The following is a 13,965-nucleotide window of genomic DNA, read 5'->3' on the forward strand; positions in this document are numbered from 1 at the left end:
CTATTGGTGGCATTGTTCTTTGCAGCTGTATAAGATATTAGTGACTGGAAATTAAAGTAGTGATGTGACTCAAATTTCAGATAACAGTCAGCATCTCAATGGTGTCAGCAGTATAAGTACACTCTTCTGGGAACCAACAAGAACACTACAGATCTGTGAACAGCTAGAGAGCAGTGGTTCACGCCCATATTCCTAGCTACTCAGGAGGCAGAGATCAGAAGGATCACAGTTTGAGGCCAGCCCAGGCCAATAGTTCGTGGGATCCTATCTCAAAATACCCAACACAAAAAGGGGCAGCAGAGTGGTTCAAACAATAGAGCACCTGCCTAGCAAGCATGAGGCCCTGAGATTAAACTCCAGTATGACAAAAAAAAAAAAAAAAAAGTTCTCAAGAAAAAAGCCTGACTTAATAAAAGGGATTTTTAAAAAAGAAGAAGATAATAAAAATGACTAGTAAATTATAAGTCACTGTTAATTTGGGATCTTTTTTCTGCTAATACATCAAACACACATACATGCACATGTGAATATTTACAAAATTGGTTTCATATTTTGGTTTGGTTTTGTTTTTGCAGTGCTAGGGATCAAACCAAGCACCTTTCACATGGTAGATAAGCAAGTGCTCTACCACTGAGCGACATCCCCAGTCCCTGGTTGGTTGGTTTGTTTCTTTCTTCATTTGGTTTTTTTTGGGTTTTTTGGGGTTTTTTTGTTTTTGGTACAGTACTTGGGTTTCAACCCCAGGCCTTGTGCTTGCCAGGCAGGTGCTTTACCACTTCAGCCACACCCCCAGACCTTTTTGCTTTTGTTATTTTTCAATAGGAATGCTAGCTTCCAATTTATACTTCCCACATAGCTGGGATGACAGGTATGTGCCACTAAATCCAGTGTTTTATTGGTTGAGAATGGGGTATCTTGGACTTTTTGACTGGGCTGTTCTCAAACTGTGATCCTCCTAATCTTCGTCTCCCAAACAACTAGGATTATAGGTGCGTGCCAGCCTTCATTTCATATTTAACATGCACTTATATCCCATTTGCTTTTCTCACATATCTTTTTATTTCTCTTGACATTAAGATTTACTAAAAACAGAGCTGGCGTAGTGGCTTAAGCAGTAGAGTGCCTGCCTGCTTAGCAAGTATGAGGCACTGAGTTGAAACCCCAGTACCACCAAAAAAAAAAATTTACTGAAAACCTAGATTTTCATGCCTTTATAAGATTGTAACATGTGACTCTACATAATTATTTTATATATGTCTTGTGAAACATCTATTTTTGATATTTACCATTATAAATATTGCTACCTCAGGGTTTTAGTTCGTAAGTTAAAAGTAAAAGTTTGCAGTCAGGCATGGTGGTGCAGAGGTAGGAGAATTGCAGTCCAAGGTCAGCCTGGACAAAAATTGAGACTCTTATCGGAAAAACAAACTAAAAGCAAAAAGACTGGGGGTGTGGCTTAAGCAGTAGAGTGCTTTCCTAGCAAGTGTCAAGCCCTAAGTTCAATCCCCAGTACCACCAAAAAAAAAAAAAATTATTAAAGAATCTGAAAAATCTTAAGACTTTTTTTCTTTTTTGCACTTCTTTGAGGTTGAACATTTTCATGTTTATTGATTACTGACGTTATTTTAGTAAAATACTTTTTAATGACTGCAGCTGGCAAAGTTCTTTTATATAGGATCCCTAATCTTTATAGTGTCAGGTATAGAATAAGCACTTAGCAAATGTTTGGTATGATGAATGAATGGCAAGAATATTAAGACTTTTGTCAGATTCATTCCAACTGGGGTCAAACATTAGAAAACTTTTGCTTCTATGCAAGTATAATATCATCTTGGTTCTTAGTCTTTATACCTAATTGTTTTCCATTGTTTTCTTCTTCTCCAGTTCATCCATGAGCTCGGATTTCCCACATTACAACTTCAGGATGCCTAATATTGGATTCCAGAATCTGCCTCTCAATATATATATTGTGGTTTTTGGAACTGCTATATTTGTCTTCATTCTCAGTTTACTCTTCTGTTGCTACTTGATTAGGTAATCAGTTTTCATTTTATGTTACTTCAGAATGTATTAATCAAGTTTTTCCTTCAATTTAAAAAAATGTATAAGCATGATAATAGCAAATTCTCTAAGTTAATGCATTTTAATCTTCTGTAAGTTAGTAATTGGTAACATACCTTTATACAGTCTTCGATCCTATCTGATAATGAGGCGTATTACTCAATAGAAGAAAATTGTCTTCATTGTATGTCACCATATTAGCACCTGGTCCAGATACATTTATATAATTGCCCGAAAGATTTAACCTATTTTCAGAGTTATCCAAAGTCGTTAATGATCAGAAAACAGTGTCTAAATAAGATCCATGCCTTTAAAAGCTTCTCATAGTCACTCAAGATTTTAAGCTCCTTTTGTTGTTAAACTAGTTGGGTATTCAGGTGATTGACTGTCTGTATTAAACACTAAATATTCCACCTTACCAATAGTGCATGTGGAGATAAGTGGCAAAGGATAACTCCTCACTTGAGAGAATTTGATTTGGCCAGTAAAGATTCATTTACTGAATGAATCTTCATTCAGTGGTTGACTGAGTCATAATTATCTAAGCATTTTCACTTTTTAAGTTTTTTAACAGGACCTAGTTTTCAAAGCCAAAACTGACACTATAAGAAATTTTATATGATACTCTTCAAAGAGCTTTTTTGGAATAAAAGAGTAGAAAATTGAATTTTATTAAGCAGCTAGACGTCTAATAGTTTTTTAGTATTTATAAAATATGTGGTTATGGTTAAAGCCTCAAAGTTTTTGCTTTATTTTGGTACTAGGGATTGAACTCAGGTCCTGGCACTTGATAGGCAAGTGCTCTACCACTTGAGCCATGCCCCCAGCCATGATTATGGTTAAGATAAATACCACCATCTGAGTTTTTTGGCAATAATTTGTTATTGTTGCCAGTGTTTTGGGCATTTGTACTGACTGATGTGTCAAGTATGAATGAAGTTAGTGTATAGTCTCTGATATTCTGACAAGTGATTTTAGATTCTTGAACTTGTGATCTTCTTGCCTCAGCCTCCCAAGTGCTAGGATTATAAACATGGACCACCATGCCCAGCTGAGTTGGTGGTTTAACTCAGAAATTTGTAAATTTAATATTCGAAACTAAATTAGTAAAAAAAAATTTTTTTAATTTGTTTTATTCATATGTGCATTCAATGTTTGGGTCATTTCTCCCCACTTCCCCCTGGCCCCCTCCCTCTCCTCCCCCTTCCCCCCCCCCCGTCTCCTCCCTCCCCGCCACCCCCTTACTGCCAGGCAGAAACTATTTTGCCCTTATCTCTAATTTTGTTGAAGAAAGAGTATAAGCAATAATAGGAAGGACCATGGGTTTTTGCTAGTTGAGATAAGGATAGCTATACAGGGAGATTCCTCGCATTGCTTTCCTGTACATATGTGTTACATTCTAAATTAATTCTTCTCAAACTAACCTCTTCTCTAGTTCCTGGTCCCCTTCTCCCATTGGTCTTTGTTGCTTTAAAGTTTCTGTATTAGTTCCTTTGCATTGAGGACATCAAATGCTATCTTGGTTTTTTTTGGGTTTCTTGCCTATCCTCATACCTCCCTTGTGTGCTCTTGCCTCATCATGTGATCAAAGTCCAATCCCCTTGTTGTGTTTGCCCTTGATCTAAAGTCCATGTACGAGGGAGAACATACGATTTTTGGTCTTCTGGGCCTGGCTAACCTCGCTCAGGATGATGTTCTCCAGTTCCATCCATTTACCTGCAAATGATAAGATTTCATTCTTCTTCATAGCTGAGTAGAATTCCATTGTGTATACATACCACATTTTCTTGACCCACTCATCAGTAGTGGGACATCTTGGCTGTTTCCATAGCTTGGCTATTGTGAATAGTCCTGCAATAAACATGGGTGTGCAGGTGCCTCTGGAGTAACCTGAGTCACATTCTTTTGGGTATATCCCCAAGAGTGGTATTGCTGGATCAAATGGTAGGTCAATTTTTAGCTTTTTAAGAAGCCTCCACATTTTTTTCCAGAGTGGTTGTACTAGTTTGCATTCCCACCAGCAGTGTATAAGGGTTCCTTTTTCCTCACCTGTTGTTGGTGGTGTTTCCAATGATGGCTATTCTAACAGGGGTGAGGTGGAATCTTAGTGTGGTTTTGATTTGCATTTCCTTAATGGCTAGAGATGGTGAGCATTTTTTCATGTGTTTTTTGGCCATTTGAATTTCTTCTTTTGAGAAAGTTCTGTTTAATTCACTTGCCCATTTCTTTATTGGTTCATTAATTTTGGGAGAGTTTAGTTTTTTAAATTCCCTATATATTCTGGTTATCAGTCCTTTGTCTGATGTGTAGCTGGCAAATATTTTCTCCCACTCTGTGGGTGGTCGCTTCAGTTTAGAGACCATTTCTTTTGTTGAGCAGAAGCTTTTTAGTTTTATGAAGTCCCATTTGTCTATGCTAGCTCTTAGTTGCTGAACTGCTGGGGTTCCATTGAGAAAGTCCTTGCCTATACCTATTAGTTCCATTAGTTGGTACAGGAAACAGTACCAACTTTAGAGTTTGGGGTCTGATATTAAGGTCCTTGATCCATTTTGAGTTAATACTGGTATAGGGTGATAAACATGGATCTAGTTTCAGTTTTTTGCAGACTGCTAACCAGTTTTCCCAGCAGTTTTTGTTGAAGAAGCTGTCTTTTCTCCATCATATTTTTTTTAAATTTTTTAAGGAAAGACAAAAATAATAGAAAAATATAACATGGGAGCTGAGCACCAGTGGCTCATGCCTATAATCCTAGCTACTTGGAAGACTGAGATCAGGAGGATCATGGTTCAAGGCCAGCCCAGGCAACAGTTCATGTGACACCCCCCCTCCCCCCCTCCCCTCTCCCCCCCTCCCTCCCCGGTCTCCCAGTAACTAAAATGGACTGGAAGTGTGGATCAAGTGGTAGAGGGGCTGCTTTGCATATATCTACATATAGATATATATGTATTATGGAGCAGGAGGGTGAGACTCAATGGTACAGCATGCATGAGGCCCTGGTTTCAATCCTCACCACCGTAGAAAACATTTGTCGTGTGTGTGTGTGTGTGTGTGTGTGTGTGTGTGTGTGTGTGTGTGTGTGTGTTTTATAACAAAATGTGAGAAAAAATGTTTGTATGGAGAGGTTATCATATATAAAATATTTAATTCTAAAATGTATAGGTCATAGTATAGTTTTTAATACTTTGTCAAATAATCAAAAATTTATTTTAGATAAACACTAAACTAGATAAACTAGTTATAATTCTGGGTAAAGATTTTGAGACATAAATTATGAAATACCATTTTATCTCCTATTCTTACTAACCAAGATAAGTAAGGAGATATAAAATGATAGCAATTATTCATGCATTATCATTATTCTTCATTTTACCCTTTTTATCTTTTTTGTTCTTTTTTTAACAGCACTGGGGTTTGAACTCAGGGCCTCACACTTGCTAGGCAGTCACTCTACCACGCGAGCCATTCCACCAGCCCATTTTGTCCTTTTTTATTATCAAGCTAACAAAGCAAAGAAATGAGGGTCAACTACATTGTAATAAAAACTAGCATGGTTAACCAGAGAAGCCAGTAATATCCAAGCATTCCTAAACTTCAATTACTACTCACTGGTGACATTTTGAAATTTTAGTTATTATAAGGTACTTTCCTTTTTGATAATTTTAATTTGTTATCTTTAACCCTTCAAGTGAAAAATTTGGATCTAGCAAGTCTTTACAGTTAATCCTGGAGCTCCATTCATTACTAAAACTCCTTCAGAATTACCCAGACCCATTTTTTTTCAATTTTGGGTGGTACTGGGGTTTGAATTCAGAATTTTGCGCTTGCTCCTCTACCACTTGGACCATCCCTCCAGCGATCCCAAACCAATTTTTTAAACATAACCTAAACTCTCCAGCACCTTCCCATGAGGCTCCTCTCTTCTAATACAGAGAACTCTTTCTGTCACAGCCAGACTCAGAACCAAAGGAGGAACATAACTGAGGTCTAAAGGCACATACCACCAATCACAATCATACAGCAATGTAGTGCAGAGTCTGCTGACTAACGGGTTATGAACAGGGTACCAGTGGAACACAAAGACATACTACCTTGCTAAGAGGGATCCTATTTTATAATCATCACTAATATTCTAATTTATATTTGTAATGCATCTCTCTTTCCGGATAGATATTTGTTTTGTTTGCTGTTTCCCAAACACTCAGAACAGTGCGTAGCACACAGACACTCAGTAAAATATTTTGTGAGTGAATGAACGAATGGTTTCCCCAATAGGAAGTCAAAAGATATTCCTAACAATGAAAAAAAAATCAAGTAGTAACACAGGTAATTATTTAGAGAGACAGAAGTAAATACTAAAGGTAATGAGCTAAAAGGGGGAAAATGGTTACCTCTGGGGAGGGGGATTTTTGTTGTTGTTGTTAACCTGTAGAACTGCATATGACTTTAAAATACATGCATATGTGCTTGGATAAAATTTTAAACAGGGGGCCCTAGGCATAGTGGTACATGCCTGTAATCCCAGCTACTCAGGAGGTAAAGATCAGGGGGATCACAGTCTGCGACCAGACGGGCAAATAATTAGTGAGACCCTGTCTCAAAAAAACAAGCCTGGCATGGTGGCACACCCATGATCCCAAGTACTTAGGAAGCAGAGGTAATAAGATCTAGGACCTGCCCAGGCAAAACTAGGAGACCCTATCTGAAAAACAAAGCAAATAAATCCTACATATATTAAAAGATCACAAAGATATTATGAATTCATGCCAATATATTTGAAATTTTAGATAAATTACATAAATTCCTAGAAAAAAAAAGTGCATTGAAACTGACACTACAAAGGGCATTTGTGAAAAACCCACATCTAACATCATACTCAAACGGTGAAAGACCGAGAGCTTTCTCCTTAAGATCAGGAGTAAAACAAGGATGTCTGCTTTATTACTGCTGTTCAGCATGTACTAGAAGTCCTAGCTACAGCAACTAAGCAAGTTGGAAAGAGGTAAAAACATCCTGTGTATAGAAAATCCTTCGGAGGGGTTAGGATATCTTAATAACTCCTGTTATTCAGCAGTAAAAAGACAGCCCAACTGTACAAAGTAGGCAAAGGACTTAAATGGACATTTCTCCAAAGATATATAAAAATGACTAACAAATACATGAAAAGGTGTTTAATATCACTGGCCACTAAGGAAATGGAAGTTAAAACCACAATGAGATACCACTTCACACTTACTAGGATGCTGTAATCAAAACTATGAAAACTAAGGCCAGGCATAGTGGGCACACCTGTGAACCCAGCAGTCAGGAGGCTAAGGCAGGAGGATCATGAGTTTGAAGCTAGGCTGGACTGCATATGAGACCATGTCTCAAAAAAAGGAGTAAACAGGACACAAGTGACTCATGCCTGTAATCCTAGTTACTTGGGAGGCTGAGATCAGGAGAATCAAGGTTCAAGGCCAGCCCAGGCAAATGGTTCAAGAGAACCCATCTCCAAAATAACAAGAGGGGTGGCTCAGTGGTAGAGCACCTGCTGTGCAAACACAAAGCCCTGAATTCAAACTCCAGTCCCACCAAAAAAAAATAAATAATAAAAGGAGGGATATGGAAAAATGATATATGTGTTGGTGAGGATGTAGAAAAATAAGAACTCTCATACATTGCTGGTGGGGGTGTAAAATAGTGCAGCTGCGTGGTTCCTCCAAATATTAAACAATTATCATATGACCCAGTGTTTTCACTGCTTGGTATATACACAAGACAAATGAAAAGATATGTCCACATAGAAACTTGTACAGGCATGATTATAACAGCATTATTCATAATACCCAAAAGATATAAAATTCAAATATCTACCAACAAATAAACAACTTGTAGTATATACAATGAAATATTATTCAGCCATAAAATCAAACAAAGTACTAATACATACTGCAGCTAAGATAATCTTGAAAACAGGAGGTGAGGCTCAAGCAGTAGAGTGCGTGCTTTGCAGGTGCAAAGCCCTGAGTTCAAACCACAGTCCCACAAAAGAAAATTATCAAAATTATACGAAAAATGGAGGTATGAACCAATTCAGGATGCAATACATATATACATGGAAATGTCATAATGAAAATAGATGTCTTAAACAAAAATGTCTTTTTTCAAAAACAGAACAGAAAAGTAAAACAGTTCCTGTGTGGGGGTTGGTACCAGTGAGAGCAGGGAGGATATAAGGAAAGGGTGCATGAGGATAAATATGGTGGAAATATTATGTACTCATATATGAAAATGGAAAAATGAGACCTGTTGAAACTATTCTAAGAATAGGGGAAAAGTTGGTGGAGTGGCTCCAGTGGTAAAGAGCCTGCCTAGCAAATGTGAGGCCCTGAGTTCAAACCCCAGTACTGACAAAAAAAAAAAAAAAGAGAAAAAAAAAGAAGAAAACAACTTGGCAGGCACCAGTGGCTCACGCTTGTAATAGTAGTTACTTAGGAGGCAGAGATCAGAAGGATCACAGTTTGAAATCACACCCAGGCAAAATAGTTTATGAGACCCTATCAAAAGAACTCAACACACACACAACAAAAAAAGGGCTGGCAGAGTGGCTCAAGTGGTAAAGCACCTGCCTAGCAAGTATGAGGCTCTGAGTTCAAACTCCAGTGCCATAAATAAAAAAAAAAAAAGAATGAGGGGAAGTGAGGATAAAGGAGAATGATGGAGGGTGTGAATTTAACTAAGATATATTGCAAGCACCTTTTAAATATTACAGTGTACCCCCAGTACAACAATAATATTATAATAAATTTTTAAAAATTAAAAATAAAATTTGAAAACATTATGCTTAGTAAAAAGCCAAACAAGAAAATACCACATATCATATGATTCCTTTAGTATTTTTTTTTTGTGGTATTGGAGTTTGAACTCAGGTCTTCCCAAAGTAGCTAGGATTACAGGCGTGAACCACCAGCACCTGGATGTATGATTCCTTTTATATAACATATCCATAATATACAAATCCATAAGGCAGAGCAGATTAGTGGTTGCCAAGAGATGAGGAAAGTGAGGCATGATTCTTAATGGGTTTCAAGTGTTTTCAGGGATTGATGGGAAAAATTTTGAGACAGCTAGCTATTGATTGCACAACATTGTGAATATACTACCACTGATTTGTGATTTTAAGATAGTTAATTGTAATTTGAATTAAAAATTAAAAAGAAAACCAACATAAGGAATAGAAAATATGAATGATTATATATCTAATAAAAAGTTGAATGTGTTATTAATGCACTCCCACAAAGAAATTGCAAGCCAAGTAACTCACCAGTGAATTCTTCTTCCAAACACCTAAAGCAAAACACCATCCTTGGCTGGTGATAGAGAGCCTGCCTAGCAAGTATGAAGCCCTGAACTCAAACCCCGGTACCACCAAAGGAAATAAAAAAGGAAAACACAATCCTTATACGACTCTTCCAGAGAATGGAAGTAGAGGAATTTCTTCTCAGCACATAGAATGAGATCAGCATAATTATGTTTCTAATAACAAAGGCTTTTATAAGAAAGGAAATTACATGCCAATCTTTTCCATGAACAAAATGTTAGTAAATCAAATTCAGAGATGTACAACCCAGGTAGTACCTCACAACTAAATCACATTTTTTCCACGAATGAAGGTTGTTCTAACATTTAAAAACCACATTAGCACAAAAAAGTATTCGATAAAACTTAATACATTTTTTTTAATGTTTATGTTGGAGAGCTTTATTATCTAGAAGTTACACATGAATAAAGCCGTTTCAGAAGAGAGACACAGGGAAGGGGCAGCACTGCTAGGTAATAATTTATCGCAATATACTTCTACAAAACAATTTCAGCCTAGACAGAAAATTAAGGAGGAAAAAAAAAAAAACACAATCGTATCAACATAACCATATAGGAAAAGAATTTTTAAAATGTACCAAGATCACAACATAGACATCTACAAAACGCTATTGAGAGAAACCAAAGGAGATTTCCCACATGTCTCTGAGTCACAAGAATCAACATGCTGAAGGCGTCATCGCTTCTGCCTCAGCCTCACAGCTGCGACCACCATGCTCAGCTCTGGCTTTGTTTTAGAAACCAAATGGCTACCTCAAAGTTAATGGGGGAGACGAAGCAGACCAGGAGTCATGCTGCCAAGACATCAAAAGTTACTGAGCTGCCCCCTGACTGGCTGCTGCACAGGACACACAGTGTCCAGGAGAGTGAGCAGCCTGGCCCAACCTGGGCTCACATGCACCTCTGAGTCAGGAGAGCAATGATGCCATCTGGCTAGTGGTGCAGAGACCAGCTTGATCCACAGAACGAAGCCTGCATCCACCCTGTACTCTACAAGCAGAGAAAAGGTGGGCTGAGGGTGACAACATGGAAGATAAAATAGTGACTGTGAGGGTCAAGAGAACACGTTCAAGTTCATACGCAAAACTCAAAACCACAAAGCCTGATAAAGCGAACTGCCTGGAAAATGGCTAAGGGCTGGAGGTGTGGCTCGGGCAGAGCATTTGCCTGGCATGCTGGAGGTCCCCAACAGAGTGGGGGGAAAGCCCCAAAACCATAGAGTGAAAGGTTAATTACAGTGCAAGAGAAAACACTTGACATGCCTCACAGACTTACATGTGGATTTTTTTTTAAAAAAACATCACAAATCAGACTTACAACCAGAGATTGGCAATACCTGTAAGAGTGAACTGTCAAAGCACCAGGAGGACCTGGTAGCCAACCAGCCTGTGACAAGATGCTTGCTATCACTAGGGATTAAGAAGACACAAAATACAACTCATCCATGCCTCACAGACTTACATGTGGATTTTTTTTTTTAAAAACATCACAAATCAGACTTACAACCAGAGATTGGCAATACCTGTAAGAGTGAACTGTCAAAGCACCAGGAGGACCTGGTAGCCAACCAGCCTGTGACAAGATGCTTGCTATCACTAGGGATTAAGAAGACACAAAATACAACTCATCCATGAGTTGTCAAAACACAAGGCAGCACAGGAGTGCTGGTGAGGATGAATGCACCCCAAGTCTGAACCACGCTGCCCGGTAGCCTAAGTCCTGTCCCCACAGGCCTCACGGCCCTGGTCCACAGCAACACTGCTGGAACAGCCCCGAGGGAAGGAGCTGTGGGCAGAATGGACAAGTGTGCCCCACAGTGGGAGTGAGGACAAAGGGACAGATGCATCCCACTCAGATAACATCTAAGGAAGCCAGTACACCCTGCATTACAAAGCACCTGCAGAAATGAGCACAGCCCCTCAGGGAGACACCCGGGTGGCCATCCTGAATAAAGGAGCTGGGTGTATGACCAGCCGAGGCTGGCATGGGCTGCTGAGGGACCAGGGTGGGTGGGTGGGGGTGGGGAAAGTGTCCTCTTCAGTGGCCAAGCATTATGTCATGTGTGCTCCTCTGAACTTAATACATTTTATATTTTTTTTTTGAGGCAGGGTCTTGCTCTGTATCCCAGACTGCCTCAAACTCATTATCCTCCTATGTCAGCCTCCTGAGTGCTGGGATTACAGGCACGCACCACTGCATGGCTCATACTCTTTTTAGATCAGCAAGCAGAAATAGAAGGGAATGTTGTTTATTCTGTCAAAGATACCTACCAAAAAAAACTAAAGAAATCATTATCCTTACTAATACGTACATTCACTGTTATTTTTATTTAGTATTGTACAGGAGGATCTAGCCAGTACAAATAAATGCGTATATGTTTGTATGTGTGTGTATATATATGTAAAATATATAAAAGAATGAAGTGTGTAAGATTATACAAGCAGAGTTTAAATTGACATGATTAAATATGACTGTATACATTAAAAAATCCAGAAGATTCCAGAATTAGGTGAATTAGCAAGTCAGTAGATATGGAAGCACTATACAAAAATTACCTTCTTCTATATGGTAGCAAGAAAATATTAGAATATGGAAATTTTTTCAGTACTCTTTTTAGTAGCACCAAAAGTTACCACATACCTAGGGGAAGAGTTAAAGGGAAATTAAAGATGGAAATAAGTATATTCATAGTTTGGAAACTCAATCTTACAAAGATGACAGTTCTTCCCCAATTGATCTATAAATTCCATGCAATCTCACACAAAACCCCAACAAGTTATTTTTAAGGAAACCACGAGCAGGAAATGCAGAAAACGAGAATAGCCAAGCCAGTCATTAAGAAAAACAAAACTCGAGAACTTTTACTACCAGACCCTAAGATCTATTATAAAGCTACAATAAATTTAAGACAGTGCTATTCACCAAACACCTAGATCTCAGCTTTTGAATATTGTTCTCCAGTAAAAGGTATCAAAGTTCCTTGAAAGGAGTAGTTAATCCCAGGGCTGGGACCCAGAAAATACAAAATGAGCCTGCAACATCTTTTTTTTTTTTTTTTCTGCTGGAAGTGATTTTATTTTTTTTTCATTTTTCTTTTATTATTCATATGTGCATACAAGGCTTGGTTCATTTCTCCCCCCTGCCCCCACCCCCTCCCTTACCACCCACTCCACCCCCTCCCTCTCCCCCCCCCCCTCAATACCCAGCAGAAACTATTTTGCCCTTATTTCTAATTTTGTTGTAGAGAGAGTATAAGCAGTAATAGGAAGGAACAAGGGTTTTTGCTGGTTGAGATAAGGATAGCTATACAGGGCATTGACTCACATTGATTTCCTGTGCGTGGGTGTTACCTTCTAGGTTAATTCTTTTTGATCTAACCTTTTCTCTAGTACCTGTTCCCCTTTTCCTATTGGCCTCAGTTGCTTTAAGGTATCTGCTTTAGTTTCTCTGCGTTAAGGGCAACAAATGCTAGCTAGTTTTTTAGGTGTTTTACTTATCCTCACCCCTTCCTTTTGTGCTCTCGCTTTTATCATGTGCTCATAGTCTGCAACATCTTTTGATGCCAGGAAGTAAAGAAATGCATGGAAAAGGATAGGACATGTTTGAAAGGCCACAGGTGTCAACCTGAAGGGTCTCCTAAAGGCCAAGCCTAAAACAATTTGAGCAACAAATGGTGATCATACTGAACTCTAACCCACAGACAAATAGCCATGAGCCCACACTGATAGAAGTAAGTGATTGTGTAAATAAATGAAGAATGAACAAGTAACCTGTCCTATGGAAAGCTAATAATAAATATACAAGGAATTAGGAAACTACAAGACTGTGGTTGAGCAGGCACTACTGTAATTGTCACAAGATGGTGCTAATATTAGTGGGCAAATGCTTGAGGAATAGAATACAAACCTAACTTCAACATACCTCCCCTAAAACATGTGTTACTTACAAAGGACATGAGTAGCTTTACAAAGAGCCCTGCAGACACTACTTGAACCAGCTGATCAGAGTTAATGTGTTAGAAGTTTGAAAGACCAGGAAAATGTCACACATTATAGAAGGCTAAGGAGACATAACCAGATGGAAGATGAAATCTTGAGTTGAATTATGAAATAGGAAAGGACATGAGTGAAAAAAACTGGTGAAATTCAAATAAGGTCTATAATAGTATATCAGTGTTACAACAATATTAATAATTTATTAATGTTAATTGACTAGTTTTGATGATTGTACTATGATTCTATAAAATGTGAATGTTGCAGAAGCTGATAGAAAAGTGTATGTGAGCTGGGCATGGTAGTGTATTTTCATTACCCCAGCACTTAGGAGGCGGAGGCATCAGAATCTCAAACTCAAGGCCAGTTTAGGCTACATAGCAAGACACTGGCAAAACAAAATGAAAAGCATATATGAAATATGAACACTATTTTGTGACTTTTCTATAAGTATAGTTATTTCAAAATAAAAGAGTTTGGGGGGAGTTGTTTGTTTCACAACCAATCAGTTGAACTCCTGGCTTCCTGCTTGCTGGTCAAGTGCTGTACCACT

The 13,965-nt window shown here is 38.4% G+C and overlaps 1 protein-coding gene across 4 annotated transcripts in view; it reads left to right on the forward strand.

Annotated features, from left to right (window-relative positions):
• Rnf24 (ring finger protein 24) overlaps nucleotides 1-13,965 on the forward strand; it is a 116,051-nt gene that overhangs the window by 41,599 nt on the left and 60,487 nt on the right. For 3 of the 4 annotated variants that reach the window (XM_074074411.1, XM_020171173.2, XM_020171175.2), the window contains one exon: nucleotides 1,885-2,034. In XM_074074411.1, coding sequence (XP_073930512.1) covers nucleotides 1,885-2,034 — 150 coding nt within the window. Of the gene's footprint in view, nucleotides 654-1,884; nucleotides 2,035-13,965 lie in introns of all 4 variants that reach the window. The other variant, XM_074074412.1, reaches the window with a different exon arrangement.

Source organism: Castor canadensis, chromosome 5, assembly GCF_047511655.1.
Source record: "Castor canadensis chromosome 5, mCasCan1.hap1v2, whole genome shotgun sequence".
Lineage (NCBI taxonomy): Eukaryota > Metazoa > Chordata > Mammalia > Rodentia > Castoridae > Castor > Castor canadensis.